At 44.7% G+C, this 17,579-nt stretch overlaps 2 protein-coding genes across 7 annotated transcripts in view; both read left to right on the top strand.

Annotated features, from left to right (window-relative positions):
- Window positions 1-13,421, top strand: part of GKAP1 (G kinase anchoring protein 1) — a 37,753-nt gene extending 24,332 nt beyond the window's left edge. For all 3 annotated transcript variants that reach the window (XM_083355882.1, XM_083355880.1, XM_083355881.1), the window contains 3 exons: window positions 699-769; window positions 2,707-2,784; window positions 13,077-13,421. In XM_083355882.1, the coding sequence (XP_083212008.1) occupies window positions 699-769; window positions 2,707-2,784; window positions 13,077-13,124 (197 nt within the window). In that variant the 3' untranslated portion in view covers window positions 13,125-13,421. The remainder of the gene's footprint in view (window positions 1-698; window positions 770-2,706; window positions 2,785-13,076) is intronic.
- Window positions 13,422-13,651: 230 nt separating this feature from the next.
- The window catches only part of UBQLN1 (ubiquilin 1), a 43,156-nt gene continuing 39,228 nt past the window's right edge, over window positions 13,652-17,579 (top strand). For all 4 annotated transcript variants that reach the window (XR_014491646.1, XR_014491647.1, XM_083355868.1 and 1 more), the window contains exon 1: window positions 13,652-15,962. Coding sequence is in view for 2 of the 4 variants with exons in the window: in XM_083355868.1 (XP_083211994.1) it covers window positions 15,792-15,962 (171 nt within the window). In the remaining 2 variants the exon portion in view is untranslated. The remainder of the gene's footprint in view (window positions 15,963-17,579) is intronic.

Genomic DNA, 17,579 nt, shown 5'->3' with positions numbered 1-17,579 from the left:
GGCTTGGCCTGATGGGGGATGGGTGGGGTTTTTTATTGTCATTTTTAATATATTTTTATTTTATTTTTTATTTTAATTCCATTTATATCCCGCCCTCCTCCGAAGACTCAGGGCGGCTTACAAGCTTAGCAGTAGCCTTCATTCTATATATATGCCTGCTTATTAGGGCTTTCACACACACCCCAAGCGGCATTATTACAAAGTCAGCTTAACTGCCCCCAACAATCTGGTTCCTCATTTTACCTACCTCGGAAGGATGGAAGGCTGAGTCAACCTTGAGCCTGGTGGGATGCGAACCTGCACTAATTGCAGGCAGCTGGTGTTACTTAAGGAGGCATTAGCCCACTGCTCCACCAAGGCTCTGTATTTACTGTTTTTAGCTTGGGCATATGTTTAATATTTTTTAACTTTTGTATTTTTGTATTTTTATATCTATGCCCTGTTCACCGCCCTGAGTCCTTCGGGAGAAGGGCGGTATATAAATAAAATTATTATTATTATTATTATTATTATTATTATTATTATTATTATTATTATTATTATTATTATTATTATTATTATTATTATTATTATTATCTATTAAACTTAGTGCAGACCACCATTTTTCTTTTTTAGCTTGCCAGGGCTGACATACCATTCTATTCCATTTTTGAAGATGTGGGAAATAGACTTAATATTTTCTCTGTTTGACTTTTTAGTGAAAGATAAAGCTGAAATACTCCTTCAGGTTGATGAATCTCAGAGTATTAAGAATGAGTTAACTTTACAGGTAAATATTTCAGTGGCTTTTTTATATTTTGTTGTAAATTAGCAAGTCAGAATAGTTGTTGGAAGAATTCTAAAGGAGTTCTGTTCATAGAGTAGGACCTTCCCACTTAAACTGCAATCAAGCAAACACTATTCTTGAAGACCAGGGGATGTAGGATCCTTAGAAACATGTTCTTTGGTGAAGAAAGCACCTCTCCTGCTCATGAAGTCTGCCCTGGGCCTCTCTTACCCCCTGAAGTACTCCATGTCCACTTCCCTCCCCAATGGGTACCAGTCCCTTGGGCCTTCTCTCCCTTGTCATAGAACCAGGATATCTTGTTACAGAAACTGAACCAATTTCTACCACATCATATTCTAGAAAACAGGAGAGTGTACATCCTGCCTTAGACATGAAAACTGATTAGGTGACATTAGGCCAGTCACACACTCTCAGGGAACCCACTTTGCAGGGTTGTTGTTGTCGGAAAAATAGGAGGCCGATTAGGTATGTTCACTACCTTAAATTATCTATATAAGGTTTCATTTCACTGACCTTTTATGAAGATAGCCTTTGGGACGGAGAACCGGCTGATCTGCCACACGGTCTTCCTATGCAGAAGTTTCATGGTGCTGTCCCGGGAATGGGCGCCATTTTGAGAGTGGCAGATACTGCTCTGTGCCCTTGTCGCTGCTTCCAAATGGCACCCACTTCCAGGACAGTACCACACGGCCTCTGTATACAAAGACCATGTGGAGGATCATCCAGTCAGTGAAATGAAGCCTCATATAGATAATTTAAAGTGATGAAAATATGTAATATCCAGCCTCCTATTTTCCCACAGCAACAATATTGCAAGGTAGGTTGGCCTGAGAGAGAGTGACAGGCCTAATCAGCTTTCATGCTTAAGGCAGGACTTACATTTTCCTAATTTCTAGAGTATGAGGTGGTAGAAATTGCTTCAGTTTCTGTAATAGAATTGTAAGGTCCCAGTCCCTTACTTAAACTTGAGATACCATAGCAATCAGATAATCCAAGCGGAGACTTCTTGATCAAGCAGCACTTTATTTGATCAAATTAAGCAGCTGGGTGGCCAACAATCTGGAACGCTAGCAGAGTTAAATCCAGAAGTGCCACGCATTAGAAAATTGGTAGCATTGCTTTATAAACTTAGCCAATGAAAATCAGACAACAGAGCCATTACATCATAAAGAAGACATCAATCATTCCTGTACACTCCCTTATTCCTTCCTTTAGTACATCCCATCCATGTACATGTATCCCAAGCCTGCATGAGATTTCCCTGGTGCAAAAGCTGATTACAAAAAGCAAGAAAGCAACAGTTAGACTAAACAATTTCCCTTTGTTCCAGAACTCTTCAGAATCCTATTGAATCCTTGTAGAAAAATAATTTGACATAAAAATAATTTGCAGTTGTTTCTTTACATAATTCCAGGGAATTTTCAAAATTCTGTTTTAATTACTATCATAGATGGTCTAAATTGTAAAGTCATTTTCTTGAAGAGTCACCAACATGGAATTAGGTCTAATGTTTAACAACACACAATTTTTTTTCCTAGTGTTTGTCCCATTTGCTTACAAAATTTTGCAGTTTTACACTGTTCTCACTTTCTCCATACTGCAAAGCAATCAGTGCAAAATGCCACGGGAGGTTTTACTTTTCAGCCAGCTTGTTGCACAGTGTAACTATGGTGTAGGATTAAGGAGTGACTGGCCCAAGGTCACCAAGCTGGTTTCTGTGCCTAAGGAAAGACTAGAACCTGTCTTCCCATTCCTAATTCACTGCCTGAACGCTCATGTTGTAAAATAATATAAGCAAATTATATTTTTCACTCTAATAAGATATATGATGTCATCCTGTTTAAAATGTAACTTGGATTAAAAATGTAAAATCTGTTTTAATAAATCTGTTTTGGAGTAACTATTTGACTTTCTTTAAGGTTGCCAGTCTTCATGCTGCATTGGAACAAGAAAGATCTAAAGTGAAAATACTGCAAGCTGAATTAACAAGATACCAGGTAATATTTAACTTCATAATCAAACTAAATACCGTATTTTCCGGAGTATAAGACGACTGGGCGTATAAGACGACCCCCTATATTTCCTGTTAAATTATAGGGTTTGGGCTATACTCACCGTATAAGACTACCCCTCTTCCAACACACACCAAATAAAAATTTAAAAACATCAGATTTGATTTTAATGTGGTAATTTTAATTCAAATGCTTATGACATGCAGGTACTTAGTAGGAAAACTGTCACTTATAAACATAAGGCTGTTTGTCATCAAACATGTAAACATAAAACAGTACAAGTGGATTAAACTTAATAATAATAATAATAATAATAATAATAATAATAATAATAATAATAAGAAGAAGAAGAAGAAGAAGAAGAAGAAGAAGAAGAAGAAGGGTGCCTCCGGTCAGAGAATGCCGGCTGGTGGCCCCCAGGGGGAGAGCCTTCTCTGTGGGCGCCCCGGCTCTGTGGAATCAACTGCCGGTTGAGCTCCGGATGGCACCGGATCTCCGCTCCTTCCGGCGCGGGTTAAAGACCCACCTATTCGAACAAGCTGGCCTGGCCTGATGGGGAGTTAATTTAGGGTTTTAAATATTTGTATATTTTATTGTTTTATTTTGGGCATTAATTTAATTCTATTTTAACTTTTGTATTTTTGTATTTTTATTATATGCCCTGTTCACCGCCCTGAGTCCTTCGGGAGAAGGGCGGTATAAAAATTTAATAAAACTAAACTAAACTAAACTAAACTAAGAAGAAGAAGAAGAAGAAGAAGAAGAAGAAGAAGAAGAAGAAGAAGAAGAAGAAGAAGAAGAAGAAGAAGAAGAAGAAGAAGAAGAAGAAGAAGAAGAAGAAGAAGTAGTTGTTGTTGGAAGGGACCTTGGAGGTCATCTAGTCCAACCCCCTGCTAAGGCAGGAAACCCTATACCATTTCAGACAAATGGCTGTCCAGTCTCTTCTTAAAAACTTCCAGTATTGGAGCATTCACCACTTCTGGAGGCAGGTTGTTCCACTGGTTAATTGTTCTAACTGTCAGGAAGTTTCTCCTTAGTTCTAGGTTGCTTCTCTCCTTGACTAGTTTCCATCCATTGCTTCTTGTCCTGCTTTCAGGTGCTTTGGAGAATAGCTTGACTCCCTCTTCTTTGTGGCAGCCCCTGAGATATTGGATCACTGCTATCATGTCACCCCTCACCCTTCTCTTCGTTAAACTACACATACCCAATTCCAGCAACCGTTTCCTATTTTCCTAATTCACTTTTTCACTTTTCCTAATTCACTCTAAAGCTTTCCCTGCGCAGAGCCTTAAGTAACACCAGCTGCCTGCAATTAGTGCAGGTTCGCATCCCACCAGGCTCAAGGTTGACTCAGCCTTCCATCCTTCCGAGGTAGGTAAAATGAGGACCCAGATTGTTGGGGGCAATAAGCTGACTTTGTAATAATGCTGCTTGTGGGGTGGGGTGGGGTGAAAGCTCTAATAAGCAGGCATATACATAGAATGAAGGCTATTGCTAAGCACATTGATTTGTGCTTTAAATTGTAAGCTGCCCTGAGTCTTCGGAGAAGGGCGAGATATAAATGGGATTTAAAAAAAAAAGACCAAATGGGAGATCCGCTCCAGATTTTCTTTTATTGAAAAGTTTTAAAATACAATTTTCCTTTAAGAATTCCCCCTCCCTCCTCCCCCCTCCCTACCTCCCCCCTCCCCCCCCCGGACTTCCCAGAGCTAAATACAAGGTATATATATAAAAAGCAATCATAAACAATCATATACTAACAACTATAAACTCTAAAATCCATCACTCTCTAACTTATTTATTTATTTATTTATTTTATTTAGTTATATTTATATACCGCCCTATTCCCTGAGGACTCAGGGCGGTTTACAGGGAATTAAAAATCCAAAATACAAAAATTAAGAACAAATTAAAAAGTATTAAATTAACCCTGTAGTCAGTTAAAAAACCCCAAATTAAAAATTCTTCCTCAGTCTGGGCCCGAGAGCTGAAAAAGCCAGGTCTTCAGGCCCCGGCGGAATGATCGGAGGTCGGGGGCAGTCCTCAGCTCCACCGGCAGCTGGTTCCAGAGGGCAGGCGCTCCCACTGAGAAGGCCCTATCCCTGGGTGTCACCCGCCGGCAATCTCTCACCGGCGGAACCCTGAGCAGACCCTCCCTGTGGGAGCGCACTGGGCGAAGGGCGTTTGATGCCGGCAGCAAGTGTTCCCTCAAATATCCCGGACCCTGGCCATGTAGGGCTTTATAGGTGATAACCAGCACCTTGAATTTCACCCGGAGGGCAACCGGAAGCCAATGCAGCTCGCGGAGTAGAGGTGTTACATGGGAGTATCGGGAAACCCCCATTACAACTCGCGCGGCCGCATTCTGCACCAGTTGAAGCCTCCGAGTGGTCTTCAAGGGCAGCCCCATGTAGAGAGCGTTACAGTAGTCCAAACGGGAGGTCACAAGCGCATGAGTGACTGTGCGTAGGGCGTCCCGGTCCAGATAGGGACGCAACTGGCGCACCAGGCGAACCTGTGCAAAAGCCCCCCTGGTCACGGCTCCTATGTGATCTTCAAAATTGAGCCGTGAATCCAGGAGGACGCCCAAGTTGCGAGCCCTATCAACGGGGGGTAACACCTCACCCCCCATCATTAGAGGTGGAATAACATGGTTAACCCGGGACGCCGATACGCACAGCCACTCGGTCTTGGCGGGATTGAGACGAAGCCTGTTTCTCCCCATCCAGACCCGAACCGCCTCCAGGCACCGGGACATCACGGTGAGGGCATCACTGGGTTGGTTCGGGGTGGAAAGAAAGAGTTGGGTATCATCAGCGTACTGGTGATACCCCACCCCAAAACCACGAATGATCTCGCCCAGCGGCTTCATGTAGATGTTGAACAGGAGAGGTGAGAGAACCGACCCCTGAGGAACTCCACAAATGAGAGACCTCGGGGCGGATCTCTGCCCTCCTGTCAACACCGACTGCGAGCGGCCCCGGAGGTAGGAGGAGAACCACCGTAAAACGGTGCCTCCCACTCCCAACCCCCTGAGACGCCGCAGCAGGATACCATGGTCGATGGTATCAAAAGCCGCTGAGAGATCTAATAGGACCAGGACAGAGGAGCAACCCCTGTCCCTAGCCCTCCAGAGATCATTCACCAGCGCGACCAATGCCGTCTCCGTGCTGTATCCGGGCCTGAAGCCCGATTGGTACGGGTCCAGATAATCAGTCTCCTCCAGGAACAGAGGGAGCTGATGCGCCACCACACTCTCAACAACCTTCGCCAGAAAGCGAAGGTTGGAGACTGGACGATAGTTGTTTAAAACAGCCGGGTCCAAAGCAGGCTTCTTGAGAAGGGGCCTCACCACCGCCTCCTTCAAGGCGGCAGGGAAGACACCCTCCTTCAAAGAAGCAGTTATTACTGCATGGAACCAGCCTCGTGTTCCCTCCCGAGCCGCATAAGCTAGCCAGGAGGGGCACGGATCCAACAAACAGGTGGTGGTGCTCAGTCTCCCCATGATCCTGTCCACATCATCAGGGGAAACAGGGTCGAACTCAGTCCAGATAACATGCTCAAGACCGCCTGATTCCTCCACGTCGGACTCTGCCCAGTCAGAGTCCAAGCCGGTCCGGATCAGAGCGATTTTGTCCGCCAGATGGTGACTAAACTCCTCGGCTCGTCCCTGCAAGGGATCCTCTCTCACCTCCTGGTTAAGGAGGGAGCGAGTCACCCTAAACAGGGCGGCCGGGCGATTATCTGCGGACGCGACAAGGGCGGCAAAGTAGTTAGACTTCGCCGTCCTTATCGCCGCAAGATAAGACCTTATAAAGGTTCTTAACTGCAATCGGTCGGATTCGGACCGGCTGGATCTCCAACCGCTCTCTAGACCTCGTCTCCGACGCTTCATCTCCCGGAGCTCCACAGAGAACCATGGGGCCCAACGGGATCTGCGCCGAGTCAGAGGTCGCATGGGTACAACGCAGTCGAGTGCCCTGGTGGCAGCCGTTTCCCAGGCCTCCACCAGAGCATCGACTGGGCTGTGGGTAAGGGTGATAGGTATCGGCCCAAGCGCCCTCTGGAACCGGTCCGGGTCCATTAGGCGCCTGGGGCGGAACCACCTGGTCGGTTCCGCCGCCCAGCGGCGGGGGATGGCATGACGGAAAACCAGCCTCAGGAGGTGATGATCTGACCATGACAGAGGGGTGATGGACGGAGAACCCCCTCCCAGATCATCCAACCACTGTCCAGACAGGAACACCAGGTCGAGAGTATGATCCCCCTCGTGAGTAGGGCCCTCAATAACCTGGGTCAGGCCCATGGCTGTCATGGAAGCCATGAACTCCCGAGCTGACTCCGACGACCCCCCCAGTGATGGCAGGTTGAAGTCACCCAGGACTATAAGCCTGGGGAACTCCACCGCCAACCCTGAGAGGGTGTCGAGCAGCTCAGGCAGGGCTGTTGCCACACAGCTGGGCGCCAGGTATGTGAGCAACAAGCCCAACTGAACCCGAGGACCACATCTCAAGAGAAGGGATTCACTCCCGGCCATCTGGACAATGGTGGCCTCCCGGGGGCACAAAGTCTCCCGAATAACCACTGCCACCCCACCACCCCTGCCCTGAGCCCGTGGCTGGTGCAGCACCCGGAAACCCGGCGGGCATAACTCGGTGAGAGGCACCCCTCCCTCCGAGCCCAGCCAAGTTTCCGTGATGCACGCTAGATCCGCACGTTCCTCCTCGATCAGATCACGGATGAGGGGAGCTTTGTTAACTACGGATCTAGCGTTAAAGTAGACCAACCTGAGCTCAGGGGCCTGATCACCCTCATCCCCGGGTAAGAGGGTGCTAACCGGAGGGTCGGAGCGCGCCACCGCTCGGAGATAGCGGGGGCGCGATCCCAGATGTTGATATGGCCCTCCGCGCAAACACCTGCTGCCATACCCTATCGCTGTGGGAATTCGATGCCCCACCCCCACACTCCCAGCGCCAGCCGCCACCTCTCCCGACCCCGTCCCGTCGGGACCTCTAACAGGTCCAGACTGAGTGCCGGTTACTGAGTGCCGGTTATATAGGATAAAACAAGCCTTAATAATATTAAATATGTAAAAAAAGAAACTAAGATAAGAAAAGAAAAAAAGACGAAAGAAGACTTATTCAAATGCTACATAAAACTTCTTAACCCTATACTTATTCTGGATAAACTCAATCCATTTTGTCCATTCCATAATATAGCGTTCTTGCGAATGATCTTTCAAATAGGCCGAAATCTTCGCCATCTCTGCCAGGTCGGAAACCTTTAAAGTCCACTCCTCTATGGTCGGCAGTTCCTCTTTCTTCCAATATTGGCCTATCAAAAGTCTTGCCGCCGTAATTAAGTTCAACATCAACTTGGTGTCCACAACTGTAGCGTCTGTAATTATTCCCAACAAAAAAAGTTGCGGACAAAACTTTATCCTCTGTTTAAAAATCTTCTGCATATTCCACCAGACTTTTATCCAAAAAGCCTTAACCTTCTTACATGTCCACCATATGTGAAAATATGTTGCATCTTCATCCCCACACCTCCAACATTTAGGCTGATAATTCGGATACATACTTGCAAGCTTTTTAGGATCTAAATGCCATCTATAAAACATTTTGTAAAAGTTCTCTCTTAGATTTTGAGCTTGAGTAAATTTTACGTTCCTCACCCAAATCTTTTCCCACGTGTCCATTGTGATAACTTCCTGAATGTTTTGGGCCTATTTTATCATACAATCCTTAACAAGCTCTGTTTCTGAGTCAATCTCTATCAATGCAAGATATATCCGTTTGATATGTGCTGGTCCCTGATTTCTAATTTGCTTTATCAAATTTTCATCAGTCATTGTAAATCCATTTTTCTGGTCTTCTTTCCACCTGGCCCGTAACTGAGTATATTGAAACCAATTTTGAACAACCTTCTCTTCTCGCAAGAGGCTATATGATTTCAAACACCAAACATTTCTTTCCAAACTGAGGATCTCCTTGTACGTAGTCACATCGTGTTTAAAGCCAGCATGTATATTTTCTATTGCGTGTTTTGGAATTGCCCACAATGGTATCTTGCAACTTAACTTATGTCTATACTTCTTTCAAACTCTCAGCAATGCCTGTCTTAAAATATGCACCCTAAACACGTTATCTACCTTCTTATCATACAACAAATATGCATGCCAGCCAAACAACAAATCGTGGCCCTCAAGATTTAATAACCTCCCTTGCGTCAAATTAATCCAGTCACTTATTCCTACTAATGCAGCAGCTTCATAATATAATTTAAAATTAGGCAATTTAAGGCCACCTCTCTCACGAGTATCCTGCATAATCTTAAGTTTAACTCGTGGTTTTTTCCCTGCCCACACAAATTTATTGATACCTCGCTGCCATTCCTCCAGATTAGAATCTTTCTTAAGAATCGGTATCATTTGAAATAAAAATAAAAATTTAGGCAGGACATTCATTTTAACTGCTGCAATCCGTCCCAACAAAGACAATTGCAATTTTTCCCAACTCTCCAATTCTTTTTGAATTTTCCCCCATAGTTTTTCATAATTATTTTTATATAGCTTTGTATTAGAGGGTGACAAAATCACCCCCAAATATTTAACCCTTTTAACAATCTCAAATCCAGTTAATCCTTCCAAGAGAGCCTTTTGCGAAACTGTCATATTTCTGGCCAAAATTTTGGTTTTCTGTGTATTAACTTTAAATCCAGAAACCTTCCCATATTGTGTTATTATCTCCATCAGGTCCACAACAGAGTTCTCTGGCTGGGTCACTGTAACAACCAGATCGTTCCGCTCCAGGTTTTCCAGCCAGCCCGCCCAGTTCCTGAGTCAAATGTGTCCTTAGAGCTAAGCAGCTGCTCTGACTGCGGCATTCCCCACCTGCCTTTCAAGTTGGGATAGACTACAGCTGCTCTTCAACTTTAGAAGGAAAGACGCCTAGACCCTAGCCTGTAAAAAAATCACAGACTGCAGCTTCTACTCCAATTGGTCCCGCTTTCCCTGCACAGACTAAATGGGAGATCCGCTCCAGGTTTTCCAGCCAGCCCTGTCCCTAAAGTTTCAGCACCCATTGTATAAGACGACCCCTGACTTTTGAGAAGATTTTCATGGGTTAAAAAGTCGTCTTATACACCGGAAAATATGGTAATGCAAGCTATTAAAAATTAGTTTTATATTCCTTTTTTTTAGTTGCAATTTCTTTACTAAAATGCTACTCTGATGGATTGGAAATTGCTGAACTACATGGAATAGAAAGAACATAAGAACTATTATGGGAGAGATAGACTATCCTAAACAGGGACAATAATTTTTCATACAGTTAGTACTCGTGTTATGTTGGTAATTGAGATACCGTAAGTATTTCCTTCAATAAGCAATGTGGTCTTAAAGCATGACATCATGAGACTGCATTACTTAATGATGGCAATTCCAGTATTCCCTGTTATACCATTATATATCATGGTTGTTAGGGAAGGACCTGTCCCAGTCTAAGCTATTTCTGACTTTGTTCCTTGCAGTTCTGAGGCTCAATAAGATAAGAGCTGTCTTTTTTTCAACTTCCCCACACCTGCCTATTTTCCCCTGCCATCTCTGCTCTTTTGTCCACCTTGGATTCTGCAGCCTCTGCTGGCCTATCCGCCCTACACTCCACTAGGCCTATTATTCTACTGATCTTGCTGGCCTTGCCATCCTGTACACCGTTGACTGTGCTACCTTGCTGGCTTTGCCATCCTGTACTCCGCTGGTCCTTTCAGGCTGCCAGGCTTGCCTGTCCTGCACTCACCAGCCTTGCCATCGTGTGCCCAGCCCACACAATTTGAAGAATGGCAGCCATAGTGTTATCTTGAGAATTTAGAAGGCTTCAGAAGTCTGCCAAACTTTTGGGAGTAAAGGGCACACTATTTAAGAGTAGCAAAAGGGACCTCAAGAAGAAAGCCTGGAAGCTGCTTGCATAGGCCTAGGCCAGGCGCTCCTCATCAATAGTAGGTAGAAGAGGATAAAGGGCAGCTGAGGGCAGCAGAGCTAGGAAGTATGGGCCAGTGAGTGCAGGTGGCAGGACCAGTGAATGCAGGACCAGCAGAGCACAAGGCAGCAAGACTAACGGTGGCAGGGCATAAAGGAACATAAAGCAGCACGGCCAGCAGGATATGGGAGTAGCTGGGGCTGTGATCCTGGGTAGCTAACTGTAGCACAGGACTTGAGGTGGCACTCCTTGGCAAAGGTGGAGTTGAAGTAGAGACCGGTAGCTGCCACCTGAGACTGCTGAAGCCTCAGGGCCTCTACTTCAGCCCCATGCTACTGCCATCAAGGAATACCATTATGTACAGTGGTCCAAAAAACAAAGATAAATGGTTGAAGATAGTTGAATCACCCCTGCAGTTGTCATGCAGGTGAGCTCCCAAATGCCTGAATTTTGATCAAATGTCTGCAGGGGCATTGCAACAGCTGTAACTTTGGGGGATGGCTATAAGCACCATTTGTTCAATGCTACCATGACTTTGAACAGTCACTGAGTAAATGGTTTTAATTTGAGGACTATCTGTACTTTGAACTTCACTTGGATCTAGAATAGTTAAACAAACTTGCACTTCCGTGTGCTCTAAAAGTGCATTTTTATATAGTAGTTCTCAACCTTTTCTTCACCATGGACCTCCTTTACATACCTTTCCAGCTTTGCAGACTGGGGAGGGGAGAGGGGATGGTTCCACCCAAGTCGTGGACAAGCATGCACGCACAGCTCCATTTGCATGAGTGACAGGCATGCACACAAATGGAGCTTTGCATGTGTATACCCGCTGCTTACACAAGTGGAGCTGCAGGCATGCATGCTCGACCACCACTTCTGCAACCCAGTTCTGAAAAGGCTGTGGCCCAGTATTGGGCCCTAACTCTAAGCCTAACCTGGGAGTTGGGGACCCTTGCCATAGATCATAGCCACAGACCTCCAAGATTTAACTCAAGATTTAAATCATAACATTTCTTCAAGCCTTTGCGGACCCACTGTAACATCGTGGATCCCCCAGTGGTTTATGGACCACAGGCTAAGAACCACTGTTACCGTGTTTCCCTGAAAATAAGACCTACCCCCCAAAATAAGATGTAGCGGGATTTTGGGGGTTGGGCCTAATATAAGCCCTACTCCCAAAATAAACCTTACTTAAGAGCCTGTGCCACCAGCCGGCTGCCTATTTTGTCACACCGTCTGGTTGCTGGACACAAAGCAGAGGAGAACTGCCCTATGCGCTACGCAGCCGCTTACCGTACTTAAAGGCCCCCGCAGCCGGGCCTATCACACCTGACAACTGTTGTACCTTGGATGTTCAGAAGTGGCTTCTCCCACTTTCTCCTTCCTCCTCGTTTGAACAGCCCTTCACTCCCGTTGCTGCTTTTTCAGACCCGGATCTTGGTTTATCTGGAGCCTGTTCAGATGGTCTTTGGAAATGAAGCCCTGCAGTGATCGGGCGGGATAGGAACCCTTTCCCTTTAGACTGGCTCAGAAATTGGCTGGAAGGAGTAGCCTAAATGCTCTAATCTGGCTTTGCAGCAAGCAAGGGGATTGGAGGCACGTGACTACACGCTAATCTGGCATCTCAAAAAAACAGGAAGGATTCTGCATCAAGTAAACTTTAAAGAAAGTTATACAGTATGGCAGTGAAAATCTGGCAGTGAGGAAAATAAACCCCGTTGTTTTTTTTGTTTTTTTTTTGAGCAATGGTACTGGTGCGATGCAGAAGTGGGGCGGCAGCACCACAGCTTCTGGACAGGGCTGTTGGTATCACTGCCGCGAGGCAAGTGTCAGGAAAAAAAATAAGACATCCACTGAAAATAAGACCTAATGCCTCTTTTGGAGGAAAAGAAATACATAAGATCAGGTCTTATTTTCAGGGAAACACGGAATATAGAATTAGAGAGTTGGAAAACAATTTAGGCTATTGATTCCAGGCCCTTGCTTATCACCCTCCCTCCTCCAGGAGTTTAAGATAGCACTCCCTGCCCCAATTTTTCCCCTTAACTCTCTTGTAAGATTGCTTGGATCAATAAAGTCCTTTTTAATGTATATCACAAAGGTCAGCAGATGAGAAGGAAGTTTTTTTAAAAGAGAATTTCCTTTTTTGGTATGCTCTTGTGAGAATAGCTGCTGGTGCTCTACAGACATTTTAAGAAACATTGTATTGCTTTCTTCCTCCCCCCCTTTTCCTGTTCCCCTTCCTGTTATCATTAGCATTATTAATTCAATATCCCTTCATTTGTTTTTTTTCAGGGTGGAAGAAAAGGGAAAAGAAACTCAGAATCTGACCAGGGCAGATGATTTCCTTTGTACTAAATTCAGAGCCAAAAAGAGGAATATTGTTCTTCAGGGTTTTGCAGAAATGTATATTTGTACTACTGCTTAACTATGCAGATTTGGGGGGGGGGTGTTAGTTATTAAAATTTAATTAACTAACAGTTAAGTCCTGCTATTTAGTTTAAATTTGGAAATGAAATACATTAATGCTGTGTCTAATGCTGCAGATCTAATTTTTCATCAATAAATTTGTCATTTTTATTATTCTAGTGTGCATAATTTCATTGAAAAATAAATAATGGTTAATGGCTCTTCTTCCAAGATTGTTTTTACGTTTTTATATTTTCATTATCTTTATCTTGTGTGTGTGTGTGTGTGTTTTACTGATGGGCAGTTACAAATAATATTTGGGTTGTGCTGGAAGAAATAAGACAGAAAAGAATGTGATAATACTGTCATAGCTCAAAGCATAGGTTTGTAAAAAGAATTCAATCAGCTGTAAAGGCAAAATGATAAGACACTTTAATACAACACATATATTTTGGAGGTCTTAATATAAACATTTTATATTGTATAATTTTATTTATCCTTTCACCAGTCAGTTGAACTTCCATTGGTGCAGGAAAAAAACTCCATTAAAAATCCTTCATTTTTAAAAAAATACTATTTTAGATAACATGCACATTTAATTTTCTATTTAGTTTCAACATGTAGTTTATAAACCCATTTGAATACAATTGTTTATAGCTGCAATAGAAATGCAGCTTTCCTAAAATAAGGACACAGGTTTTCATCCTACACTAGACATCTATTGCTTGCAATGATATCAGGTAATGAGTAATTTTTGCTAAGTAGGCTGCCTTCTCTTTAGGCATAGTTCAGAAAAGAACTAGATAGATAATGATAATTCTGTTTTAGTTCTCATAATCTCATAGAAAGCAAAGTAGAATTGTTCTTTTCCTTTACCAATGAAATGTCTTTGGAGATTCTCAGTCATCCAGGCCATCATTGTCCAAGTTGTTCTTGGATAAGAAGCAAAACTTTCAAGGGAAAAATACCAAGGAAGTCCAGTTGCCTTTTTGAAAAGCACCTTTAGGTTTACCAGGGAAACAAATAAAGGATGATTTTGATCTTGGCTGCATTATCCCACCTTAATGCATTTTCCTGACATATAGGTATTTTAATCATGGGTTATTCCATTCAGGCTGGGTTCACAGAATAGCTAAACAAAGTTCAACTAGATAGTAAGCCTGTATCATGTTGATCTGTCTTAATGAGGTTGTTTGCTTCATAGAGATGCATTTCCAAGTGCCTCTTAGAGTTGAGGTGTTCCAGCTTCATGCAGTGTTGTAATAGGTCTGATCTGTCAGCTTCAACAGATGTGGTTTTATGTATATGCAGAACCCACTGTGACAAGTGAAATGTCACAACTGCTCAATAGGAAGCAGCTATCACAGCATTTCATAGAAATGTGACATAGAACTCGCCATCACTCCAATCTTTGTTCAAATAAAGTGCTGCTTTGAAGATTTGCACGACGTAGTGCGCCTATGTTGTGCAAATTCTATCTTGCTAATAGCTGAGAAGTAGGTAGTCCATGAGATTTCTGTGGCCCCAACTTTGCCTTTTTTAAATACCCCTCAGTACTTTCAAGCTGAATTGCCAAATTTAATAGTACTAGATGTTTTCTGCCACTATGGGATGTAAACTAAAAGTGCGAGACAGATTTGAAATGAATCAACACTTCAGGTAGAATAAACCATGCCAGTCGCCTAAATTCATTGCTATTATTAAGACTATTATTATGATCTCCTCCCCAGACTCTTTTGCATCCTATTTGATCCTAGCTAGATTGGCCACCGCACAAGCGGGTAGATAAGTAGACTCCTTGTATTTGGAGCGTCAATAAAAAGTGGCTTACGGGTTTACTTTTCTCTTGTTGGCATTATAATTCATTGTGGACTCCCGATTCCAGCGGCTTATGCCTTCAGACATACTCCTGAGCCGATACATATTCAAAGAAGTCAAATAAAAAATCTCTTAAAAACAATTATGAATAATGATTTCAGAAACTTTAATAAAGAGTTCCTCCTCCCGAACCACTTGGAGAGAGTATTAAAGAAACACCCCCTTAGCTTTTAAAATGCAAAGCCTTCCACGAAGCAAACACGAGCCAAAAAACTGCGCCACAACCATCCATGAGTCGTCAAAAAATACGTCAGCAAGCGGCGCGCAAGTCCTTCCCCCCCCCCCACGACGTCAAAGCACCCGCTCACCTAACAATGCCAACTTAGGCCTTTCGGCTCAACTGCGTTTGCGCAGTAAAAAAAATAAAAGTCCCAATGCGCACGCGTTCTCAGTCCCCCCCCATAGCCTCCTTCTACGCACGCGCGTAAGTGCCTCTTAAATTTCTCCTGCGCCGGCCAAGTCAGTTCCTCTTTTCTAGTAACTTCCCCGATCCGTGACGTCATCGGCAGGCGCCACAATCGAGCCGGGCTGTTTCCGTTGAACTCTCCGAGAGTGGGAGAGCTTTACCAGCGGTGGGAGGTGTGTGCGCGCGCGCGCGCGAGCGAGCGAGACGGTGAGAAGAGCGAAGAGGGTCGACCTTACCCGGCATTCGCTGCGCGGCTCGGCTAACGAGCGCAGGAGGCCGCCCCGCCGCCGTTCGTCTACCCGCCCCGCGCGCGCGCCATGTCTGAGAGCGGCGAGAACCCTCCTGGGCCCCAGAGCCCCGCCGATCCCCCCGTCCCGGCCGCGTCCGCCTCAGCGTCGGCATCGGAGCCGCGGATCATTAAAGTCACGGTGAAAACCCCGAAAGAGAAGGAGGAGTTCGCGGTGCCAGAAACGAGCAGCATCCGGCAGGTGAGGCGGGCAGCGAGAGCTGCTAGGCAGGGGGAGGGGCGTGGCCGATCCCACCGCCCGTCGGAGAGGGAAGCGCTTGACCCCTCGCTTCTTTCTACCGGCGGCGTCTAGGCCGCCGGAAGGCCGGGTGGGTTTGCGCGGCGCTTCTGCCCAGTCACCGGCCCAGTCGTTGGCACGGGCCGGGGAGCTGGTTTGCCTCGTCGAAGGCCTGGTAAGGGACTGGACGGACTAGGTCAGGGGTAGGGCAACCTCGGCTCTTTTATGACTCATGGACTTCAACTCCCAGAATTCCTGAGCCAGCTTGGCTGGCTCAGGAATTCTGGGAGTTGAAGTCCATGAGTCATAAAAGAGCCGAGGTTGCCCTACCCCTGAACTAGGTCCAAAGTGGAAGTGGAGCGCTTTATCTTCCAAGGTGGGTTTGTGGAGAGAACTGTGGCTTGTGTTGCTCAGAGGATTTTACTTCACAAGTCAGCCTTTTCCTGGAGACAGGCCCTTGAAGGGGGGTTGGCTGACCGATGGAAACACTTCGATGTAGTTCTTGGAGGCCGGAAATGCTTAATGAGGGACCTCTCGGCTTTGGTCTAGAAAGGAACAAAAAAAAGGGCGAAATCTAGGCTTCTGAATACAGTCCTAACGTGCTAGCAGGCCTCGAAGTTTAGCATGGGAAGCCAATGGAAGGTATGGAGTTATTTCCAAACAGGCTGGTTTTCTACTTTACATTAGCCCCGAGATCTTTATTGAAAGGGCTGCTGGTGATGGTTTAGGCCTCTGGACATACAAGTGGGAGAATGCTGTAGTAGCTCTGCCTCCGGCCTTCCCAGAGGAACGAAATGGTGCACCAAAAGACCTTTGGTCTGATTCGGCTCAACGGTTCCTATGGTCTACATTAACAAGTAGATGGTTATACAGTCTGTTGGTTTGGAACATGGATTTTGTTTTCTTTACACGTTTACATATTGGAAGAATTGTAGTAATTGATACATACCTTCTTTTGTAGAAGAATGCTTTCTGGAAGCGATGTGTCATATAGAAGTAACTCGCAATACATATCGGATACAGAATTATAGCGGTGCATTATCTGTACCGGTCGTCTTGATGGTCTACCACTTGCATACAAGGAGTCCTTGGCTTACCACAGTTCATTTAGTGACCATTCAAAGTTAAAATGGCACTGGAAAAAGTTACTAATGACCATTGCAGCATCCCCATGGTCACATAATTAAAATTCAGATGCTTGTCAGCTGACTCATATTTATGACAATTGCAGTGTCCCAGGGTCACCTTTTGTGACCTTTTGACAGTCAAAACGGGGAAGCCAGATCCACTTAACAATCATGTTACTAACTTAACAATTGCAGTAATTCAGTTAACCTGTGGCAAGAAAGGTCGTAAAATGGGGGCAAAACTCACTTAACAAATGTCTCTCTTAGCAACATAAATTTTGGGCTTAATTGTAGTTGTAAGTTGAGGATTACCTGTATTTCAAAATCCATGTATTGCAGATATGTTTAAACATCTGTACGTGTGGCATTTTGCTCTTAAGCATACTATCTGCCAGCTTGTTGACATAACTGTCTTTATGCTGTGCCCTGTATAGAAAAATAATATGGTATGTTG

This window comes from Vipera ursinii (assembly GCF_947247035.1).
Source record: "Vipera ursinii genome assembly, chromosome: 2".
In the NCBI taxonomy this organism is placed as follows: domain Eukaryota; kingdom Metazoa; phylum Chordata; class Lepidosauria; order Squamata; family Viperidae; genus Vipera; species Vipera ursinii.
Note: the sequence above shows the minus strand (reverse complement) of the source record. Positions and strands in the feature narration are given on the sequence as shown.